Source organism: Gavia stellata, chromosome 2 (assembly GCF_030936135.1).
Source record: "Gavia stellata isolate bGavSte3 chromosome 2, bGavSte3.hap2, whole genome shotgun sequence".
Taxonomy (NCBI): Eukaryota; Metazoa; Chordata; class Aves; order Gaviiformes; family Gaviidae; genus Gavia; species Gavia stellata.
In genome coordinates this window covers 113,198,747-113,215,114 of record NC_082595.1, presented here as the reverse complement: position 1 = coordinate 113,215,114, position 16,368 = coordinate 113,198,747, and the positions used below count along the sequence as shown (strand labels likewise).

Below are 16,368 nucleotides of genomic sequence, written 5' to 3'. Positions count from 1 at the left end.
TCTTGCCCGACGCGGCACCGGGCAGCGTCACCTCCGGCTGAGCTGTGGCCTTCTCCGTTGTCTCCCTACACGTGCGGAGCACGGCTCCGTGACCCCGACCTCGCCTCCGGAGAGGGCGCCGCGTCCTCCTCCTCCTCCTCCTCCTCCTCCCGAGCTCCGCGCGGAGGTCCCGGGCGGCCCAGCTGGTCTCCCGCTTGCCTGGGGACAGCCCGGGGTGCGGCCCCGAGCCCTTCTCCGCGCACGGCGGGGGCCGGGGGGCACCGTCCCGCCGGCTGCGGGGGCCCTTGGCACCGGGACCCGTCGGCGGCGGCCCCGCCGCCGGGACTGCGCAGAGCTGCTCGTCACGGCTTCGGCGGGAGGGGGGTGGGCTCTGCGGCGGCGCCGTTCCGGCCTCCGGCCGCGGTGGCACGAGCCCCGGTGCCCGCGGAGCCCCGGTGCCCGCGGAGCGGAGCGGAGCGGAGCGGCTCTGGGTCCGTGCCGGCTGCTGGCGGGAGGGCGCGGGGCAGCAGCGCCCGGCAGCAGCGCGGCGGGAGCGAAGGCGCTGCCCGTTAGTGACCGTCGCCGGTGCCGGAGACGGAGCGGAGCCCCCGCCCCGCCCCGCCCCGCCCCGCCCGGCGCCGGGGCCGGCGGAGGCGCTGCGAGCCGGCAGGGGCGGGACGGGGCGGTTGGGGGCGTGTCCATGCAGATCAGACGCCGCGTGGGATGACGGGAGCCCAAGGCGCCACGAGGCGGCCGCCACGGGTGTGCGCGGGGGAGTGCGTGGGACTGCGCGGCGGCAGATGGTGGAGCGCGTGAGGCGGAGTGGTGGTGTTTGGCGGATGCGTTGTTGTTCGGTGTCCGTGTTGTGTGTGTGTGTGCGGGTGCGTGGTGTGGTGCGGGCGCGGTTGTGAGTCATACTTACCTGGCAGGGGAGACACCATGATCATGCAGGTGGTTTTCCCAGGGCGAGGCTCATCCCCTGCACTCCGGGTGTGCTGACCCCTGCGATTTCCCCAAATGCGGGAAACTCGACTGCATAATTTGTGGTAGTGGGGGACTGCGTTCGCGCTCTCCCCTGGCTCGGCGGTGTTAAAGACAGAGCTGATGGCTGGGGCGGGCTGTGACTGTGGAAGCTGGCAGGGGTGGGGCGTGCGGTGTCTGCAGGCGGGGTCCGGCTGCTGTCGATGGGCACGTTGGGAGGTGGGAAGTACGGATGGGCCGGTCCCGTGTCCGCGGCCACGATCGGCCGCGGCCTCACCGGCGGGCGGAGCGGGAAGGGGGCGGGCAGCGGAGGCCGGGCCGGGCGATGCGCGGAGGAGCCGGGGGTGTCCGTGGTGTTCCGAACCGGGATGGGAACTCGGCAGCGCCGGGCAAAGCAATGAACTTCCCCGCGGGGAACACCGTGTCCGGCTGCCGACACGACGGCTCCGACGTGGCTGCCTGCGCCCGCCCTGCCCGGCCCGGGGCCCTTGAACGGGTCGGGAAGAGGCGTTTGGACACCCCCACCACCGCTCCCCGGCAGAGTTCCGCCCACCTGACCCCGGAGAAATCCCCACAAAACCCCTCAGCTCTCTTTTTGGCACCGCCGAGCCAGGGGAGAGCGCGAACGCAGTCCCCCACTACCACAAATTATGCAGTCGAGTTTCCCGCATTTGGGGAAATCGCAGGGGTCAGCACACCCGGAGTGCAGGGGATGAGCCTCGCCCTGGGAAAACCACCTGCATGATCATGGTGTCTCCCCTGCCAGGTAAGTATGCTTTGTAATCTTGCTGCCACACCCTCATACCCGTGCACATACAATCACGACACGGACACCGACGCCCAAGACCCACGCGCGAACCGTGACATTGACCCTCACGCGCCCCACTGTCTGCCGCCGCGCAGTCCCACGCAGCCCCCGCGCACACCCGTGGCCGGCGCCGTCGTGGCGCGTTGGGCTCCCGTCATCCCGCGCGGCGCCAGATCTGCATGCCCCACCCCCAGCATCTCGGAGCGGCGGCACCACTATCTGCATGGCCCCGCCCCTGGCGGCTCCGCCCCGCGTCTTCTCCGTCCCCGGCTCCGCGGGTTCGGGTCCCGCCGAGTCCCCGCCGCAGCCCCCCCCCAGCGCGGCGCAGTTTCGGGGCCAGGGGTGCGAGGAGCGGTGCGAGCTCTTCCCAGCACGGCGGGGTCCCGCACCGCCCCGCGGAGCTGCCCGCACCCCGCCTGCCCCGGGAGGGAGTCGGACAGACACACGGACAGAATGCTTTATTCACCCGCAGTCCCCACATGGCGAGCCAGACCCCAGGTCACGGAGCCCCCCAGGACATGGAGCCCCCAGAGCCCCCCAACCCTGCCCCGGCCTCTGCAGAGGCACTGGCGCAGCCCCCCCCGTCCTCAGGGGGTCTTGGCCTTCCGGCGCTGGGTGCCCCACAGCAGGAGGGACAGGGCCAGGGTGGCAGCTCCCAGGATCCCGCAGAAGAGCAGCATGGGGAACGTGCCCTGCGAGGAGGCAGCAGTGAGTGGTGCTGCCCCCCCCCCGCCCCACGCAGCCCACGCTGCTCCGGCTCCGGCCGGGGGGCACTTGGAGAGGGGGGTGCTGTCCTGCAGGCGCTCACCTCGCGCAGGCACTTGTAGCCATGGAAGGGGCTGTTGCAGAGGCACTGGATGAGGCCGGGGCCATCCGGGGCGCAGGCGGCGTTCTCAGGGCACGGCCAGGCTGGTGGAGCAGAGCGGGGGGTCACGGGGCCAGGCCAGGACCAGCCCCCCACCCGCCAGCCCCGCAGCGCCCAGTGCCAGGGACACGGCCCCCCGGCCCCCCGCCGTACCGAGCTCCCCGGAGCTGTTGCAGGGGTTCCTCTGGCCCTGGCAGAGCCGGCTGCTCCCGTGCGTCGTCACCTCCTCCCAGGCGCTGCTCCCGCCCGGGCACTCCAGCGCCAGCGGCACCGCGCTGGGGAGCATAGCTCAGCGCCCGGCACCGCAGCGTCCCCCGCATCCGTCCCCCCGCTCCCCGGTACTCACAGGCGCTGCAGGTGGGTGAAGCCCAGGAAGGAGCCGTTGGGGAGGGCTGTCAGGGGGTTCTCCGTCAGGTCCCTGCAAACACACACCAGGCGCCATGGACCCCCACCTGCCGCTGCCGCGGGTGCCCACAAAGCACCGGCCTCAGCACGGCCGCAGGGGTGCCCCCGTGCAGGGCAGGCGGGGGCTGTGGAACAGGGTGGGGGTCCCTGGAGCCAGGCTGCTCCCTGGCAGGGACAACAACCCTGGGGAAGGGACAAGGTATCTCTGGGATGGTGTCAGAGGGTCACAGAGTGGTTTGGGTTGGAAGGGACCTCAAAGATCACCCAGTTCCACCCCCCTGCCATGGGCAGGGACACCTTCCACTAGACCAGGTGGCTCAAAGCCCCATCAAACCTGACCTTGAACACTTCCAGGGATGGGGCATCCACAGCCTCTCTGGGGAACCTGTGCCAGTGCCTCACCACCCTCAGTGTAAGAAATTTCTTCCCTATACCCAATCTAAATCTACTCTCTTTCAGTTTAAAATCATCGCTTCTTGTCCTGTCACTACATGTCCTGGTAAAAAGTCTCTCCCCATCTTTCCTACAAGCCCCTTTAAGTACTGAAAGGCCGCAGGACGGTCTCCCCGGAGCCTTCTCTTCTCCAGGCTGAACAACCCCATCTCTCCCAGCCTGTCCTCACAGCAGAGCTGTTCCAGCCCTCTGACCATCTCCGTGGCCTCCTCTGGACCCGCTCCAACAGGTCCATGTCTTCCCTGTGCTGGGGACCCCAGAGCTGGACGCAGTGCTCCAGGGGGGTCTCACCAGAGCGGTGTCGAGGGGCAGAATCCCCTCCCTCGACCTGCTGGCCACGCTGCTGGGGATGCAGCCCAGGATGTGGTTGGCTTTCTGGGCTGTGAGTGCTCATTGCCGGCTCACGTCCAGCTTTTCATCCACCAGTACCCCCAAGTCCTTCTCCGCAGGGCTGCTCTCCATCCCTTCACCCCCAGCCCGGACTGGTACCGGGGGTTGCCCTGACCCCGGAGCAGAACCTTGCCCTTGGCCCTGTTGAACCTCCGGAGGTTCACACGTGCCCCCCCGCAGCCTGCCCAGCTCCCAGGGGTGCCAGCCCCCGCCTCCAGCGAATCAACCGCACCACGCAGCTTGGTGCCATCCGCAGACCCGCTGAGGGTGCGCTCAGTCCCACTATGTCGTTAATAAAACGTTGAACAGTAGCGATCCCAGTACGGACCCCGGAGGGACACCACTTGTTACGGATCTCCATTGGGACACTGAGCTGTTCATTGACTGCAACCCTTTGGACGTGGCCACCCAGGCAATTCCTTATCCATTGAACGGTCCATCCCCCGAACCCACAGCTCTCCAATTTACTGACAAGGATGTTGTGTGAGACTGTGTCAAAAGTCCAGGCAGATGACATCCGCTGCTCTCCCCTGATCCACCAGCACGGTCCCTCCACCGTAGAAGGCCACCAGGTTGGTCGGGCACGATTTGCCCTCGGTGAAGCCATGCTGGCTGTCCCACATCACCTCCTTGCCATCCGTACACCTTGACAGAGCTTCCGGGAGGATCTGCTCCATGCTCTGACGGGGCACAGAGGTGAGGCTGCCTGGCTGGTGGTTCCCAGGGTACCCCCCTTTACCCCTTTTAAAAACGGGGGGGACATTTCCCTTTTGCCGGTCAATGGGGACTACCCCTGACTGCCACCACTGTTCAAACAGGACGGAGAGCGGCTGGCGTCCCCCGGGGAGCGGGGTGCCGTGGGGCCTGGGGACGGCGGTGGTGGAGATGGGGACCGGCAAGGCAGGGCTGCGCTGGCCCCCGGGCTCAACGGAGGGGTGTCCCACCAGACCCCCCTCCCTGCCCGGCCCAGCCCCTCGCGGGGAGCAGGAGGGGGCGCAGGGACTCACAGGACGACGGCGGCCGCGGCCTCGGCCAGCCCCGGGGGGAGGCTGTGCAGGGAGCAGTTGCTCAGGTCCAGCCTGGGAGGGAGCAGCAGTCAGGACAGGGACGTCAGCGGGCCCGGCACCCACTTGCACCCCATCCTGCGTGCTCCCCACCCACACCCCCACACCCCCCGCGTTCCCCTGACCCCCCCCGTGTCCCCCAACACCCACCCTGCCACCCCCCTGCGCCAGGCACCCTCCGGCACCCCGAGCAGCCCCATCATGCGGCCCCCGACACCCTCTGCACCCCCAGCACCCCCCAGCGCAGGCCTGCCTCGCACCCAGCCCGTGCACCCCCCGTTCCCCCCCGTCACCCCGTACCCGAGCAGACGCTCCGGGCGGGCGCCCCGTTCCCGGCAGCAGCGCCCCTCGCTCTCGGTGCCGGTCCGGGACGCGCAGTACTGGGCCACGACGGAGCCGTTCCGCAGCGGCCCCGGGCAGCGCCCGCACACCTGGGGGGGGGCGTTCGGGGGGGGGGCACGGGTGGCACCCACACGGGCACCCCCCGACCCCCGGGCCACCCCCGGCACCCCTGACTCCCGGAGCCCCCCGATCCGAGCACCGCCGACCCCGGCCCCCCCGAACCGGGGACCCTCCGAGCCCCCCCCGACCGGGCACTCGCCGACCCCCCGGCCCCCCCGAACCGGGGACCCTCCGAGCCCCCCTCCCCGGCCCCCCCGACCCGGGCCCCCTCCACCACCGGGCACTCCCCGGCCCCCCCGAACCGGGCCCCCTCCGGGCTCCCCCCACCACCGGGCACTCCCCGGCCCCCCCGAACCGGGCCCCCTCCGAGCCCCCCGCCCGCCCCGACCGGGAACTCGCCGACCCCCGGCCCCCCCCGACCCGGGCACCTCCGACCCCGGGCACTCCCCGGCCCCGCGCCCCCCCCGTCGCCCGGCATCGCCAGACCCGGGCACCCCCCGGTCCCCGCTCCGCCCCCGGTCCCCCGCCGCTCACCGCCGCACCACCGGCGGCCCGGGGCGGCGGCAGCAGCAGCGGGAGGAGGAGGAGGAGGAGGAGGAAGGCGCCCATGGCCCCGGCCGAGCCCGGGCACCCCCCGACCCCGCCCCGGGGCTCTTCCGGGACCGCCCCGCCGGACACGCCCGGTGCGAGGGCGCCCCCTGGCGGGCACGGCCGGCAGCGCCGCCGCCCGGGGCCGGGGCAGGGCAGGGCGGGCGGCGGCGCGGCCCCGCGGGAGGGGGGGGAGCCCGGCCCGGCGGGGAGATGCGGGCCGGGGCCGGGGGAGGGCGCGGGGGAAGCCGCCGGTGCCCCGGCACGGCGAGGGCTGGCCGCGGGCCGCCACCGGGGGGCGGCGGGCGGGAGGCGGCTGGGCCCGGCGGGAGGCCCCGCAGGGGTGGGCGGCCGCGGGGCGGGACCGTGCCCTGCCCCGAGCGGGACCGCGGCCGGGGCGCGGTGACCCGCCGGGAGCAGCGGAGCGCGGCCGGGGCCGGGGCCCCTCCGGCGGCGGCCGCTGACGCCATCAGGGCGCGCGGGGGCGGGGCGGGCCGGGCGGAAGCGGCAGCGGGTGAGGGCAGCGCTGCGCCCTCCGCGCGTCATCAGGGCGCGCCGGCGGCTGTCAGGGCGGCACATGGGCCGCGCTCTTCCGCGCCCGTCGCCGCCGCCGGTGAGTGTCGCACCGGGGCCGCCGCGGCCCCCCAAGGTCACGGCCCGCCCCCGGCCGGGAGCCGCCCCGCACGCCGGGGCCCGGCCTGGCCCTGCGGCCGCCTGTCCCGCCTCGCCCTCGGCCGACACCTGCGGCCCCGGGGCTCCGGGCCCGGGGCTGCGGGGGACAGCGGGGGCCCGGGGACCCCGGGGAGGGGGAGCAGGGACGCGGCCTGGGGACACCGGGGACACCGGGGCTGGGCAGCGGCCCCTCGAGGGAGGTGACCGAGGGCACGGGGGGACAGGAGGGCCGGGCCGCGGGCAGGGGCACCGGGGACACCGGGTGACGGGGAACGGGAAGGGGAAGGCAGGGGAGGGGGAGCGGGGCCGCAGCCCGGGGACACGGGGCACCGCGGGGGAGCGGGGCCTTGGGACGGGGACGCTGCGTTTTGGGGGGCTGGGGACTTGGGCCGGGGACTGGGGGGCTTCAGGGGAGGGGGCAGCGAGGCCTCGGGCAGGGTCACCAGGGGATGGGGAGCGGGGCCTTGGGCCGGGGACAGCGGGGGACACCGGGGCTCGGGGCAGCAGGGCCTCAGGGACACCAAGGGGCCTCCGAGGTACAGGGGAGCCTTGAGCTGAGGACGCCTGGGGCTGCGGTGCCGGCGGGGCAGCCGTCGCGGACCGCGGCGCTGCCCGTCCTGTGTTTACTCTCCGCGGTGGAATGTGGTGGATTGACCTTGGACCCTGCCCAGGCGTTGCGCCGCGCGGGGTGGCGTCCCGGCCAGGGACGGTGATGTGCGAGGTGGGGAGGCGCTGCCCTCTCACCCCCTTCCCTCCTGGCCGGCGCTGCCGTGGGGCCCCGTGCCAGCACAGCCGCCCCAGTCCCCTGGCCCCTGCGGCGGGCAGGCCCAGGCAAGCTGTGCCGGGCACAGGGGTGCCAGGCGGGGCTCAGCCTAATCCCCCCAGGCATGCCCCGGGCAGGCATTCCTCCGGGGATCACAGCAGGCGCAGCGCCAGCCCCCCTGCCTGCCCCCTCGCCACCGCCAGCCTGGCTTCGTCCTCCATGTGCCCTGTGCTGCCTCGTGGCAGCCCCTAACGCTGCCCCACCGGTACGGTGGCATGGCGTCCCTCCACACCCAGCACCCTCTGCCCCACCGGTGCCCGCCATTCTCCCGGCTCTCGCCTCTCCTGGCTCCCCGCTCCCCGCAGCCCCTTGCCCGCTGGCGGAGGAGGGTCTCTGCTCGTGCCCCCTCCCCGCCCCGCTCCTGGGCCTGCCCAGCCGTCCCCTCCAGCTCCGCAGGGGCTGGGTGGGGGCAGAGGCTCAGCAGGGGCCCCTGGGGGTGCGCCTGTGAGCAGGGCAGGGGGGTGCCAGGGCCAGCAGCAGCTCCGGCGTCTGCTCCGGCTGGCTGGTGCCCAGAGCCCCTGAGGCCGGCACTCCATCCCTGGCTGTGTGGGGTGCGTGTCGTGGGGGTCACCCTGCCCAACTGCTCAGCTGGGTGAGGGTGCCAGGGCTCCTCCTGCACCTCCTCACCAGCACAGACTGGGGTCCGCTGCCTGTCCGTCCGCCCTCTCCAGCCCCGTCCGTGGGTCCTGCAGGGCTGTTCCTGCAGGTTGGGCTTGTGTGGGGGCGGCCGCTCCGGCGCTGGCTGGGCTGTGCCGGCCCTAGCGTGGCTGGCTGGCGCCAGGGCCGGGGCAGTTGTGCTGGGCTTGGCTGGGCTCTCGCACCAGGGGCGTCTCTGCCGGGCTTGGCAGTGCTGCGCGGTGCCGGGGCGGTTGGGTTGTGTTGTGTTTGGCTGGGCCGGGCGCTGTCGGAGCAGGACTGGTGCTGCCGGGCTTGGCGGGGCTGTCCTGCACCGGGGGCGGTTGTGTTGGGTTTGGCCATGCAGGGCTGGTTCTGCCGGGCTTGGCGGGGCTGCGTGGGGCTGGCAGGGCCGGTGCTGCAGGGGTCCTGGGTGGGACTGTTTTTGCAACCGTGGCCTCAGTGCTCTTTGGAAGAGGCTCCTGTTTCGCTTGGCGGGGGCAGGTCGGGCAGCCCAGGGGGTGGGCGCCGCGGAGCCCAGCCCAGAGGGAGGAGAAGGGTTAAGGGGACGTTCCTCGTCCAGCCTGACCCCCCTGCGCTGGGTCCTTGAGACTGAGACAGAGGAGCGAGCGAAGGTCCCTGCAGTGTCTCCTGCAGCTCCCAGGGTGGCCTGTCCAGTGCTGACGCCCGTCCCTCCTCCTGCAGCTCCGAGTGCTGGGGAGATGCTGGCCGGGACCCACTGCCGGGGTGTCTGCCGGCGCTTGGTGTGCCCATGAGGCCGGCGGGGCGCAGCCAGGGCGGGCGGCCGAGCAGCAGCGGCAGCTCCGGCGGGGCAGCGGCAACAGGAGACGCTCACCATGGAGTTCACGGTGATCGACTACATCATCTTCGCGCTGCTGCTGGTGCTGTCGTCGGCCATCGGGCTCTTCTACGCGCTGAGCGGGGACCGGCAGCGCACGGTGCAGGAGTTCCTCCTGGCCAACCGCAACATGGGCTTCCTGCCCGTCGCCCTCTCCCTGCTGGCCACCTTCCAGTCGGCTGTGGCCATCCTGGGCGTGCCGGCCGAGATCTACCGGTTCGGCACCGAGTACTGGTTCCTTGGCTGCTCCTACCTGCTGGGGCTGCTCATCCCGGCCCACATCTTCATCCCTGTCTTCTACCGCCTGCACATCACCAGCACCTACGAGGTGAGCAGGGTCGTCCCCACGGGGACAGGGGGGCACGTGCGGGGCCCAGCGCCTGGCAGGACAGGCAGGCGGGCACGTGGCCTTGGGGGACGAGCTGACGGTGCCCGGTGGGGGTTTCGGCTCCCGGCCCCTCGCTGCCCTGTGCCCCTGTCCTGGCGCCCAGCCTGCCCTGCCCCGCAGACAGGGCTCCCGCCCGGCTTGTCCAGCGCCCGTCCGGGCCCCCGCCCTGGGCACCTCACCTGCCCCGGGCAGTGCTGGCCGGCCCCGCGTCTCTGTGGCAGCAGGAGCTGAGGTGCTGCCGGCCCCCCTCCGCTTCCCCACCACCATCGGGGGAACGGGGGGACGGGCCCCGTGTCTGGGTGGGACAGTGCCCTGACCCGTCTCCCCCGCAGTACCTGGAGCTGCGCTTCAACAAGACGGTGCGGGTCTTCGGCACCGTCACCTTCATCTTCCAGATGGTGAGCGGGGTGGGGGGGGCGCGGGCCGGGGGGGCGGGGGCCGTGCATGGCTACAGCGCTGCTCTCCCCGCAGGTCATCTACATGGGGGTAGTGCTCTACGTGCCCGCGCTGGCCCTCAACGCAGGTAAGGGGGGACGGGAGCAGGGGGGTGATGCTGGAAGCCCCATCCTGCGTTGGGGGGCTGTTGCCCTCCGGCTCGTTAACAGCCTCTCCCACTTCCAGTGACGGGCTTTGACCTCTGGAGCGCGGTGCTCACCATGGGGCTGGTCTGCACGCTGTACACCACGCTGGTGAGTCCCTGCCCGCCGCACCGCAGCGGGGCCAGCCGCTGCCTGGCTGTGGGGCTCCGCGTGTCCCCGCCGGGCTGCGGTGACGGGTGCCGTGCTTCCGCAGGGTGGGCTGAAGGCCGTCATCTGGACGGACGTCTTCCAGACGCTGGTGATGTTTGCGGGGCAGCTGGCCGTCATCGTGGTGGGCGCCCGGCGGGTGGGCGGCATGGCCCGGGTCTGGCGCCTGGCGGAGCAGGAGGGCAAGATCTCCGGCATTGAGTGAGTGCCCGGCCCCGCCGTGCCCCGCACCGAGATGCCTTCACCGACCCGGGGCCGGGCACCCCACATCACGCCGTGGGGGCGTGCGGGGCAGGCGGGAAGGGCCTGGGGTGGGGGAGAGGGACCCTGGCATGGCACGGGGTGGGGGGCATTCCTGCCACCCCCTTTCCTGTGCCGTGGGTGCCGGTGAGGACCCAGCGCCGTGACCCCCCCGCCGGTGCCTCTCCGCAGCCTGGACCCTGACCCTTTCGAGCGGCACACCTTCTGGACGCTGGCGGTGGGGGGAGTCTTCATGATGCTGTCGCTGTACGGGGTGAACCAGGCGCAGGTGCAGCGGTACCTCAGCGCCCGCAGCGAGCGGGAGGCCAAGCTGTGAGTGGGGCTGGGGCTGGGGGTCCCGCGGCCGGGACGGGCCCCCCCACCATGCCCCCCGCCTCTGACGCCTGCCCGGTTCCCGCAGCTCCTGCTACGCCGTCTTCCCCTGCCAGCAGATCGTCCTCTGCCTTAGCTGCCTGACTGGCCTCGTCATGTTCGTCTACGACCGGGAGCACCCGCTGGCACCCCCCCAGCGCCCCGGCTCCTCCGACCAGGTGGGCGGCTGCCCCCCTGCCTCCCGCAGCCCGTGGGGCTGGACCCCGCTCCCCCCGGCCCCCCCGGCCCCGCGGCGCTGACCCCCCCTGCCCCAGCTGGTGCTGTACTTCGTGATGGACGTGCTGCAGGACCTGCCGGGGCTGCCCGGGCTCTTCGTTGCCTGCCTCTTCAGTGGGTCCCTCAGGTGAGCGGGCGGCCCTGTGGCCGGCGAGGCTGGGGGGGTCCCGGCCGAGCCCCCTCCCGCTCCCTCTCCTCCCCAGCACTATCTCCTCCGCCTTCAACTCGCTGGCCACGGTGACGATGGAGGACCTGGTCCGGCCCCACTGCCCCGGGCTGTCGGAGTCGCGGGCCACGCTGCTCTCCAAGCTGCTGGGTGAGCAGGGGGCTGCGCGGAGGGGGCCGGCGCTGGCAGTGGGGGGTCCCCAGTGCTGCCGTGACCCCCCCTCTCCTCTCCCCAGCTCTTGGTTATGGATTGCTCTGCCTGGGGATGGCCTATGTGTCCTCCATGCTAGGTCCCGTGCTGCAGGTAGGGGTGGGGGCGCGGGGCCCCCCAGCTCTGGCACCCCTCCGGCGGGCGGCCGGCGCCTGCTGCGGGCCAGGGCAAGGGGCCGGCACTCAGCGCCGTCTCCCTGCAGGCGGCCATCAGCATCTTCGGCATGGTGGGGGGCCCACTCCTGGGGCTCTTCTGCCTGGGCATGTTCTTCCCCTGTGCCAACCCCACGGTGAGTGTCCCCCTGCCCGGCCGGGGGCACGGACCCCACGGGGGGGGCAGTGCCGGGGGGGCTGGGTGCCCCGAGCCCGGTCGGGGCTCAGCGCCCTCCCTCTCCACCGGCGCAGGGTGCCGTCGTGGGGCTGCTGGCGGGCCTGGCCATGGCCTTCTGGGTGGGCATCGGCAGCCTGCTGCGCAGCATGGGGGCGGCCGGGGGGCCCCCCCCGCCCAACAGCACCGCACTCCCCGTCATGGGCAACCTCACCACCGTCCTCACCACCACCCTGCTGGCCCCCACACCGGCCCCCCAGAGGTGAGCGGGACGGGGGGCTCAGCTCCGGGGCGCTGCGGCTGCGGGATGGGGGGTGCTGGGGCGCTGCTCCGTACCCCCTGCCCCACCTCTTCCCCCCCCGACCCCTGTCTTCCCCAGACCCACGGGGCTGCAGAAGTTTTACAGCCTGTCCTACATGTGGTACAGCGCCCACAACTCCACCACCGTCATCCTGGTGGGGCTCCTGGTCAGCCTGCTCACCGGTGAGTGTGGGGGGGCGGGGGGCCAGCGGCGGCCCCCCCCCGCTCACCCTCCGCTCTGGCCCCCAGGTCCCACGCCGGCAGCGGCCGTGGACCCCCGCACCATCTACCCCGTGCTGCCTCGCCTGCTCTGCTGCCTGCCCCAGAAGTACCGGCAGAGGCTCTGCTGTGGGGTGGGCTTCCCTGCCCAGGTGAGGGGCCCCCACCCCAGCACCCTGGTGAGGGGGGGGACGGGGTCGATGCCCCCCCCTCTGTGCTCCTGCTGCCCCCCGCTCTGTCCCCGCAGGACGCTGACCACGGGGATGCCACAGTGAAGAGCAACGGGGTGGCCAACGGCCTGGCCCCCCCCGGCCCCAGGCGGCTGGAGGAGGAGGGACAGGGCTACGTCCGCACGGCCGGGGCCCCCACCTACGCCGTGCAGGAGACCTCCTTCTGAGAACCCCCCCCAGCATGGGGGTCCCGGCCACCCCCCGCACCTTTCCCCAGCGTCCCACTTGCCGGGGGGCGTGGACCCCCCCGCAGGGCACCTGCACATGGCTGGGGAGCACCAAATAAGCGGGAGGGGCTGGGTGCCTGCCGGCGGGGGGGGGCTGGCTGGGCTGCACCCCCTGCGAGCAGCGCAGGGCCTCTCTGCCTTCGCCCGTACCGGGCTGGCCCCGAGCCCCGGACCCTCCGGCTGCCTGCGCTGGGGCGACTGCTGGATGCTGCCAGTGCCCACGCAGGCCTCTGCCCCCCCGGCCCGTGGGGGGGCTCTGGGACCAGGGGTGTGGGGGAGCGGTGCCCTCCGCCCCCCGGATGGGACGCTGCCTGGTGCCCCTGGCCTGGCCACGTGCCTTACTGCACCGCTCCTGGGCTGGGGGCCACCTGGACCCCTCAGGGCGCCGAGCGCCCCCCCCCCCCAGCCCCCCGTCACCCCTCTGTGTGTTCGTCGTCCCCCCAATAAATGGTTCTGGAGCGCAGGTGTCGGAGGAGCCCCGGGACCAGCCCCCTCCCTGCCATCCCCCAGGAGCCTGCAGGGAGGTGGGACCCCCATCTCCCAAAGCGGCGGGGGGGCCCCGCTGTCCCCCGGCAGCGGGAGCCTCGCCAGCCAGGGAGATTTACGGCGTCAGCCTTGGCCCTGGCCCCTTTCCCATGGCGTGGGGCCGGGGGGGGGCCCGGCCGGGGGAGCCAGGTGAGCGCAGCTGGGGGGGGCAGCTGCTCCATGGCTGGGGGTGCGCAGGGCCCCCACCTCCCCACCCTCGGGGCACAGCGGAGCCGGGGCAGGGCCCAGGGTGAGGGTCCCGCAGCCCCTGGTGCAGCTGAGGCAGGAGGCATGCGGCGGGTGCTCGCTGCAGGTTTATTGCTGCGGATCGGGCCAGGTGGCCCCCAGCTCCCGTGGGCAGCGTGGGGCACGCGCCCCCCGCACCCATCCCTGCCCGCTCCGCCGGCCCCCGGGGTTGTGGCCCGTGTCCCGCCCGGCTGCGGGCAGAGAGCCTGGGCATCCCGCTGCCCACCCTGTCCCTGCGGAGCTTGCAGACCCCCGTGCGGGATGGGGGTGTGGATCCCGCTGGCACTGGCCCCCCCTGTCCCGGCTGCTGCCCCCCACCCTGGGACATGGCCTCCCTGTGCTGTGGGGAGGGAGCAGGCGCGGGGGGTCCCGTGGCTGTGGGCACCCTGGGGGGGCGGGGGGGCTGTCCCCCCTTGCCAGCCTGCTGTCCCCCAGGCCTGCGTGCTCGTGGCTGCTGGTGGCTGCGGCTGCCCCGGGGGGGTCAGGCCCGGGGGCCCCCCAGGGGCCGGCGTAGAGGCGGGAGCGCATCGGCCACTTCTGCAAGAGAGGGAGAGGGGTCGGGGCTGGGTGGGGGGGTCCCTTGTCCTGCTGCTCCCGGTGCCCCACGCCTGGGGATGGGGGACCCCGGGGACTGGCTGTCGGTGTGCCCGGGGCATGCGGGGGACCCTGGGGCGGAGGGGCTGCAAGTCGAGGGAACTGGGGACCCCAGGGACCAGCTGCATCGTGCAGTGGGGGACCCCGGGGACTCGCATGCATGGGGGGTAACGGGGGACCCCAGGGACCAGCTGCATCGTGCACTGGGGGACCCCGGGGATTCGCATGCACAGGGGGTAACGGGGGACCCCAGGGACCAGCTGCATCATGCACTGGGGGACCCCGGGGGCTCGCATGCATGGGGGGTAACGGGGGACCCCAGGGACCAGCTGCATCGTGCACTGGGGGACTCCGGGGGCTCTCATGCATGGGGGGTAACGGGGGACCCCAGTGACCGGGTGCCGTCATGCAAGGGGGGTCCCGGGGACTGATGCCGGGGAGCTGGAGCCCGAGACGGGGGTGCCCTGGGTCTCACCTTCATGGGGTGCAGGAGTGGGTGTCCACGGAGTGGGCGGGAGGGCATGGGTGGGGGGGGCCCGCGGCCCAGCGCGTGGCTGAGGTGGGCGATGTAGCTGGTGGCCAGGACGAGGACGTCCAGCTTGGAGAGCTTGGTGCCCGGTGGCACGGCGGGCAGGGCTGCCTGCAGCGACAGGAAGGCCCGGCGCAGCGCACGCACCCGGCTCCGCTCCCGCGCCGCGTTCTGGGGGCACGGCAGCCCCGGGGGGCCCTGCGGCGAGAGGGGGGCTGAGCCATCCCAGGGTCCGCAGCTGAGGCTGGGGCAGGCACCGCATGCACCCCCAATGGCACGGGGACAGCACCCGTCCTCCACGATGCCACCTGTCCCCTGGGGAGCCGGGTGGCCCCGGGTCCTGGACCCATGGGGTGTCTGTGTCCCCAGGGCTGCGTCCCACCCACCTGCGTGCCATGGGGCAACCCGTGCCCCCCTGCCTGCACCCCACTGGGCTCAGTCCTGCCTGCGACCTGCACCCAGGCGGGGCGTGCTGGCGCTGCCTGGCGTGCACCCCGTCCCCGGCAGCCCCCCAGCTCTGGTGCAGTGGGGCGAGGGGTGGCACGCGCGTTCCCGGGGCTCCCTGCTGCCTCCACCCGTGGGGTCCCGCTGCCACGCTCGGCCGGCTCCTTACCTGTCCTGCTGCTGGGGGGCTCCCCACGTCGCCAGGGTGGGCAGACGAGAGCCCTGGGGTCCTGCCTGCGCCCGCTCCCCGGCAGCGCCGGGCGGCTCGCGGGGGGCTGCAGGCCCCTCTCCTCCCCTGGGAGCCGGGGGTGGCGGTGGCCGAGGGGCAGCCGTGCGTGGCGGCTGGCCCCACTCCGCACCCCCGGCCGGCGCCTGCCCCCGCGCTCTCGGCCATGCCGCGCCCCACTGGGCAGCCCCTGCCCACACTCCTGCCTGCGCTTCGGCCCCACGAAGCGCCGGTGGGTCGGGGTGCCCCGGGGAGCGCTGTCGCGTCCCCCCGCCGCCTCCCGGCACGGCCCGGCCCGCAGCCTCGTCTGGGCAGGCGTCTCGCCTCCCCCTCCTTGGCACCGTGGGATGAGCGGGAGGATACGGGCTGTCCCAGCCGGAGCCTCCCCCAGCCCGCGGCCGCCCACGGGAGCCCTGCTCGCCCCACGGCCCGGCCGCAGCACCGCGGGAGCCACGCGGGAGCCACCGAGCCCCGGTCAGGGCACCGTGGGCACGGGCCATGCACCGGGCAGGGCACTCGCATGGGGTCACGCCGTGCCCCAGCCCCGTTCCCGCCTGCAGCCCGTGCGCTCGAGGCCCTGCCCGTGGGATGGGAGCCTGGTGCGGGTGCAGTGCGGGGGGCAGGCAGCTGCCCGCAGCGATGGGCCCACCCTGGGGGGGGGTCCCGCACCCGCTGCCAGCCGGCCTGGGCTGCGGGGGTCCCCCGGGGGCTGCACAGCCCCACCCCACCCCAGCCCCCTGGCTCCCCCGGCACACCTGGAGCGTGGAGCACCCCGGCACCCGCATCCCCTGCCGGGCAGCGGGGTGAGGACCCCCCAGGGGCTGGGGGTGCCAGGCCGGGTGGCGGGAGGAGGAGGGGAGGGGGAGGCCGGCGTGGGAGGCCGCCGAGGAGGGGCACGGCTGGGTCAAGGCTGGGATGGGGGAGGCGCGGTGAGGCAGCCGGGGGACCGGGGCTGGGGGTACCCGAAGCTGGGAGCAGACAGGCTGGGGGGACCCGTGGGGACTCAGGCCGCCCCCCGCCACGCTGCGCAGCCCCACGTGGCTCTGCGGGTGGGGGCGGTGGGGCTGAGCGGGGACCACGGGACCCCCAGGCCCCGGGGGAGGCAGCACACGGGACCCCCGTCCCGGGCCCCTCTCGGGCTGCAGAGATGCTCCCCCGCGGCCGTGGGGCCGGGCGAGGGGACAACGTGGGGGCAGGCAGCGGCCATAGGGCAGCGGCGGTGTGCTGGGGCAGACCGG

General features: G+C 73.8%; 3 protein-coding genes and 2 non-coding genes across 6 annotated transcripts; 2 read left to right on the top strand and 3 right to left on the bottom strand.

Annotated features, from left to right (window-relative positions):
• The first annotated feature begins 893 nt into the window (after positions 1-893).
• Positions 894-1,057, top strand: LOC132322032 (U1 spliceosomal RNA). Its single transcript, XR_009485017.1, has one exon. It is a non-coding gene; the product is annotated as a U1 spliceosomal RNA (small nuclear RNA).
• A 513-nt stretch (positions 1,058-1,570) lies between these two features.
• Positions 1,571-1,734, bottom strand: LOC132322028 (U1 spliceosomal RNA). Its single transcript, XR_009485013.1, has one exon. It is a non-coding gene; the product is annotated as a U1 spliceosomal RNA (small nuclear RNA).
• A 582-nt stretch (positions 1,735-2,316) lies between these two features.
• Positions 2,317-6,405, bottom strand: ATRAID (all-trans retinoic acid induced differentiation factor). The gene is made up of 7 exons (XM_059832154.1): positions 6,301-6,405; positions 5,246-5,376; positions 4,889-4,960; positions 2,980-3,051; positions 2,787-2,908; positions 2,577-2,677; positions 2,317-2,460 (listed from the first exon to the last, which is right to left on the bottom strand). The coding sequence occupies exons 1-7, from the start codon at positions 6,403-6,405 to the stop codon at positions 2,356-2,358; spliced, it is 708 nt and encodes a 235-aa protein (XP_059688137.1). The 3' UTR covers positions 2,317-2,355.
• A 2,433-nt stretch (positions 6,406-8,838) lies between these two features.
• SLC5A6 (solute carrier family 5 member 6) lies at positions 8,839-12,644 on the top strand. Of its 2 annotated transcripts, XM_059835361.1 has the most exons (15): positions 8,856-9,232; positions 9,625-9,690; positions 9,764-9,815; positions 9,914-9,981; positions 10,085-10,239; positions 10,471-10,611; positions 10,700-10,829; positions 10,926-11,014; positions 11,091-11,203; positions 11,289-11,356; positions 11,466-11,552; positions 11,668-11,852; positions 11,970-12,073; positions 12,140-12,261; positions 12,357-12,644. In XM_059835361.1, exons 1-15 carry the CDS (start codon positions 8,903-8,905, stop codon positions 12,504-12,506), a joined length of 1,860 nt encoding a protein of 619 aa, XP_059691344.1. In that variant the 5' UTR covers positions 8,856-8,902; the 3' UTR covers positions 12,507-12,644. The 2 variants fall into 2 exon arrangements, with proteins under 2 accessions (XP_059691345.1, XP_059691344.1); XM_059835362.1 differs by having other exon boundaries at positions 8,839-9,232; positions 11,970-12,261.
• Positions 12,645-13,406: 762 nt separating this feature from the next.
• On the bottom strand, positions 13,407-15,298 carry TCF23 (transcription factor 23). The gene is made up of 4 exons (XM_059832143.1): positions 15,074-15,298; positions 14,407-14,658; positions 13,755-13,874; positions 13,407-13,412 (listed from the first exon to the last, which is right to left on the bottom strand). Exons 1-4 carry the CDS (start codon positions 15,296-15,298, stop codon positions 13,407-13,409), a joined length of 603 nt encoding a protein of 200 aa, XP_059688126.1.
• Positions 15,299-16,368: the final 1,070 nt, after the last annotated feature.

Bases quoted from the DNA above. Each gene is read 5' to 3' on its own strand.
- ATRAID (XM_059832154.1), bottom strand. From the start codon at position 6,405: ATGGCGTCAGCGGCCGCCGCCGGAGGGGCCCCGGCCCCGGCCGCGCTC. The intron at 3,052-4,888 runs GTGAGTCCCTGC...GTGTGTTTGCAG, and splicing joins GCCGCGGCCGCCGTCGTCCT to GGACCTGACGGAGAACCCCC. The intron at 2,461-2,576 runs GTGAGCGCCTGC...GCCTCCTCGCAG, and splicing joins GCTACAAGTGCCTGCGCGAG to GGCACGTTCCCCATGCTGCT.
- SLC5A6 (XM_059835362.1), top strand. From the start codon at position 8,903: ATGGAGTTCACGGTGATCGACTACATCATCTTCGCGCTGCTGCTGGTG. The intron at 9,691-9,763 runs GTGAGCGGGGTG...CTCTCCCCGCAG, and splicing joins TCACCTTCATCTTCCAGATG to GTCATCTACATGGGGGTAGT. The intron at 10,830-10,925 runs GTGGGCGGCTGC...CCCCTGCCCCAG, and splicing joins GCCCCGGCTCCTCCGACCAG to CTGGTGCTGTACTTCGTGAT.
- TCF23 (XM_059832143.1), bottom strand. From the start codon at position 15,298: ATGGCCGAGAGCGCGGGGGCAGGCGCCGGCCGGGGGTGCGGAGTGGGG. The intron at 14,659-15,073 runs GTAAGGAGCCGG...CTCTCGCCGCAG, and splicing joins GCCCCCCAGCAGCAGGACAG to GGCCCCCCGGGGCTGCCGTG. The intron at 13,875-14,406 runs GTGAGACCCAGG...CCTCTCTTGCAG, and splicing joins CACTCCTGCACCCCATGAAG to AAGTGGCCGATGCGCTCCCG.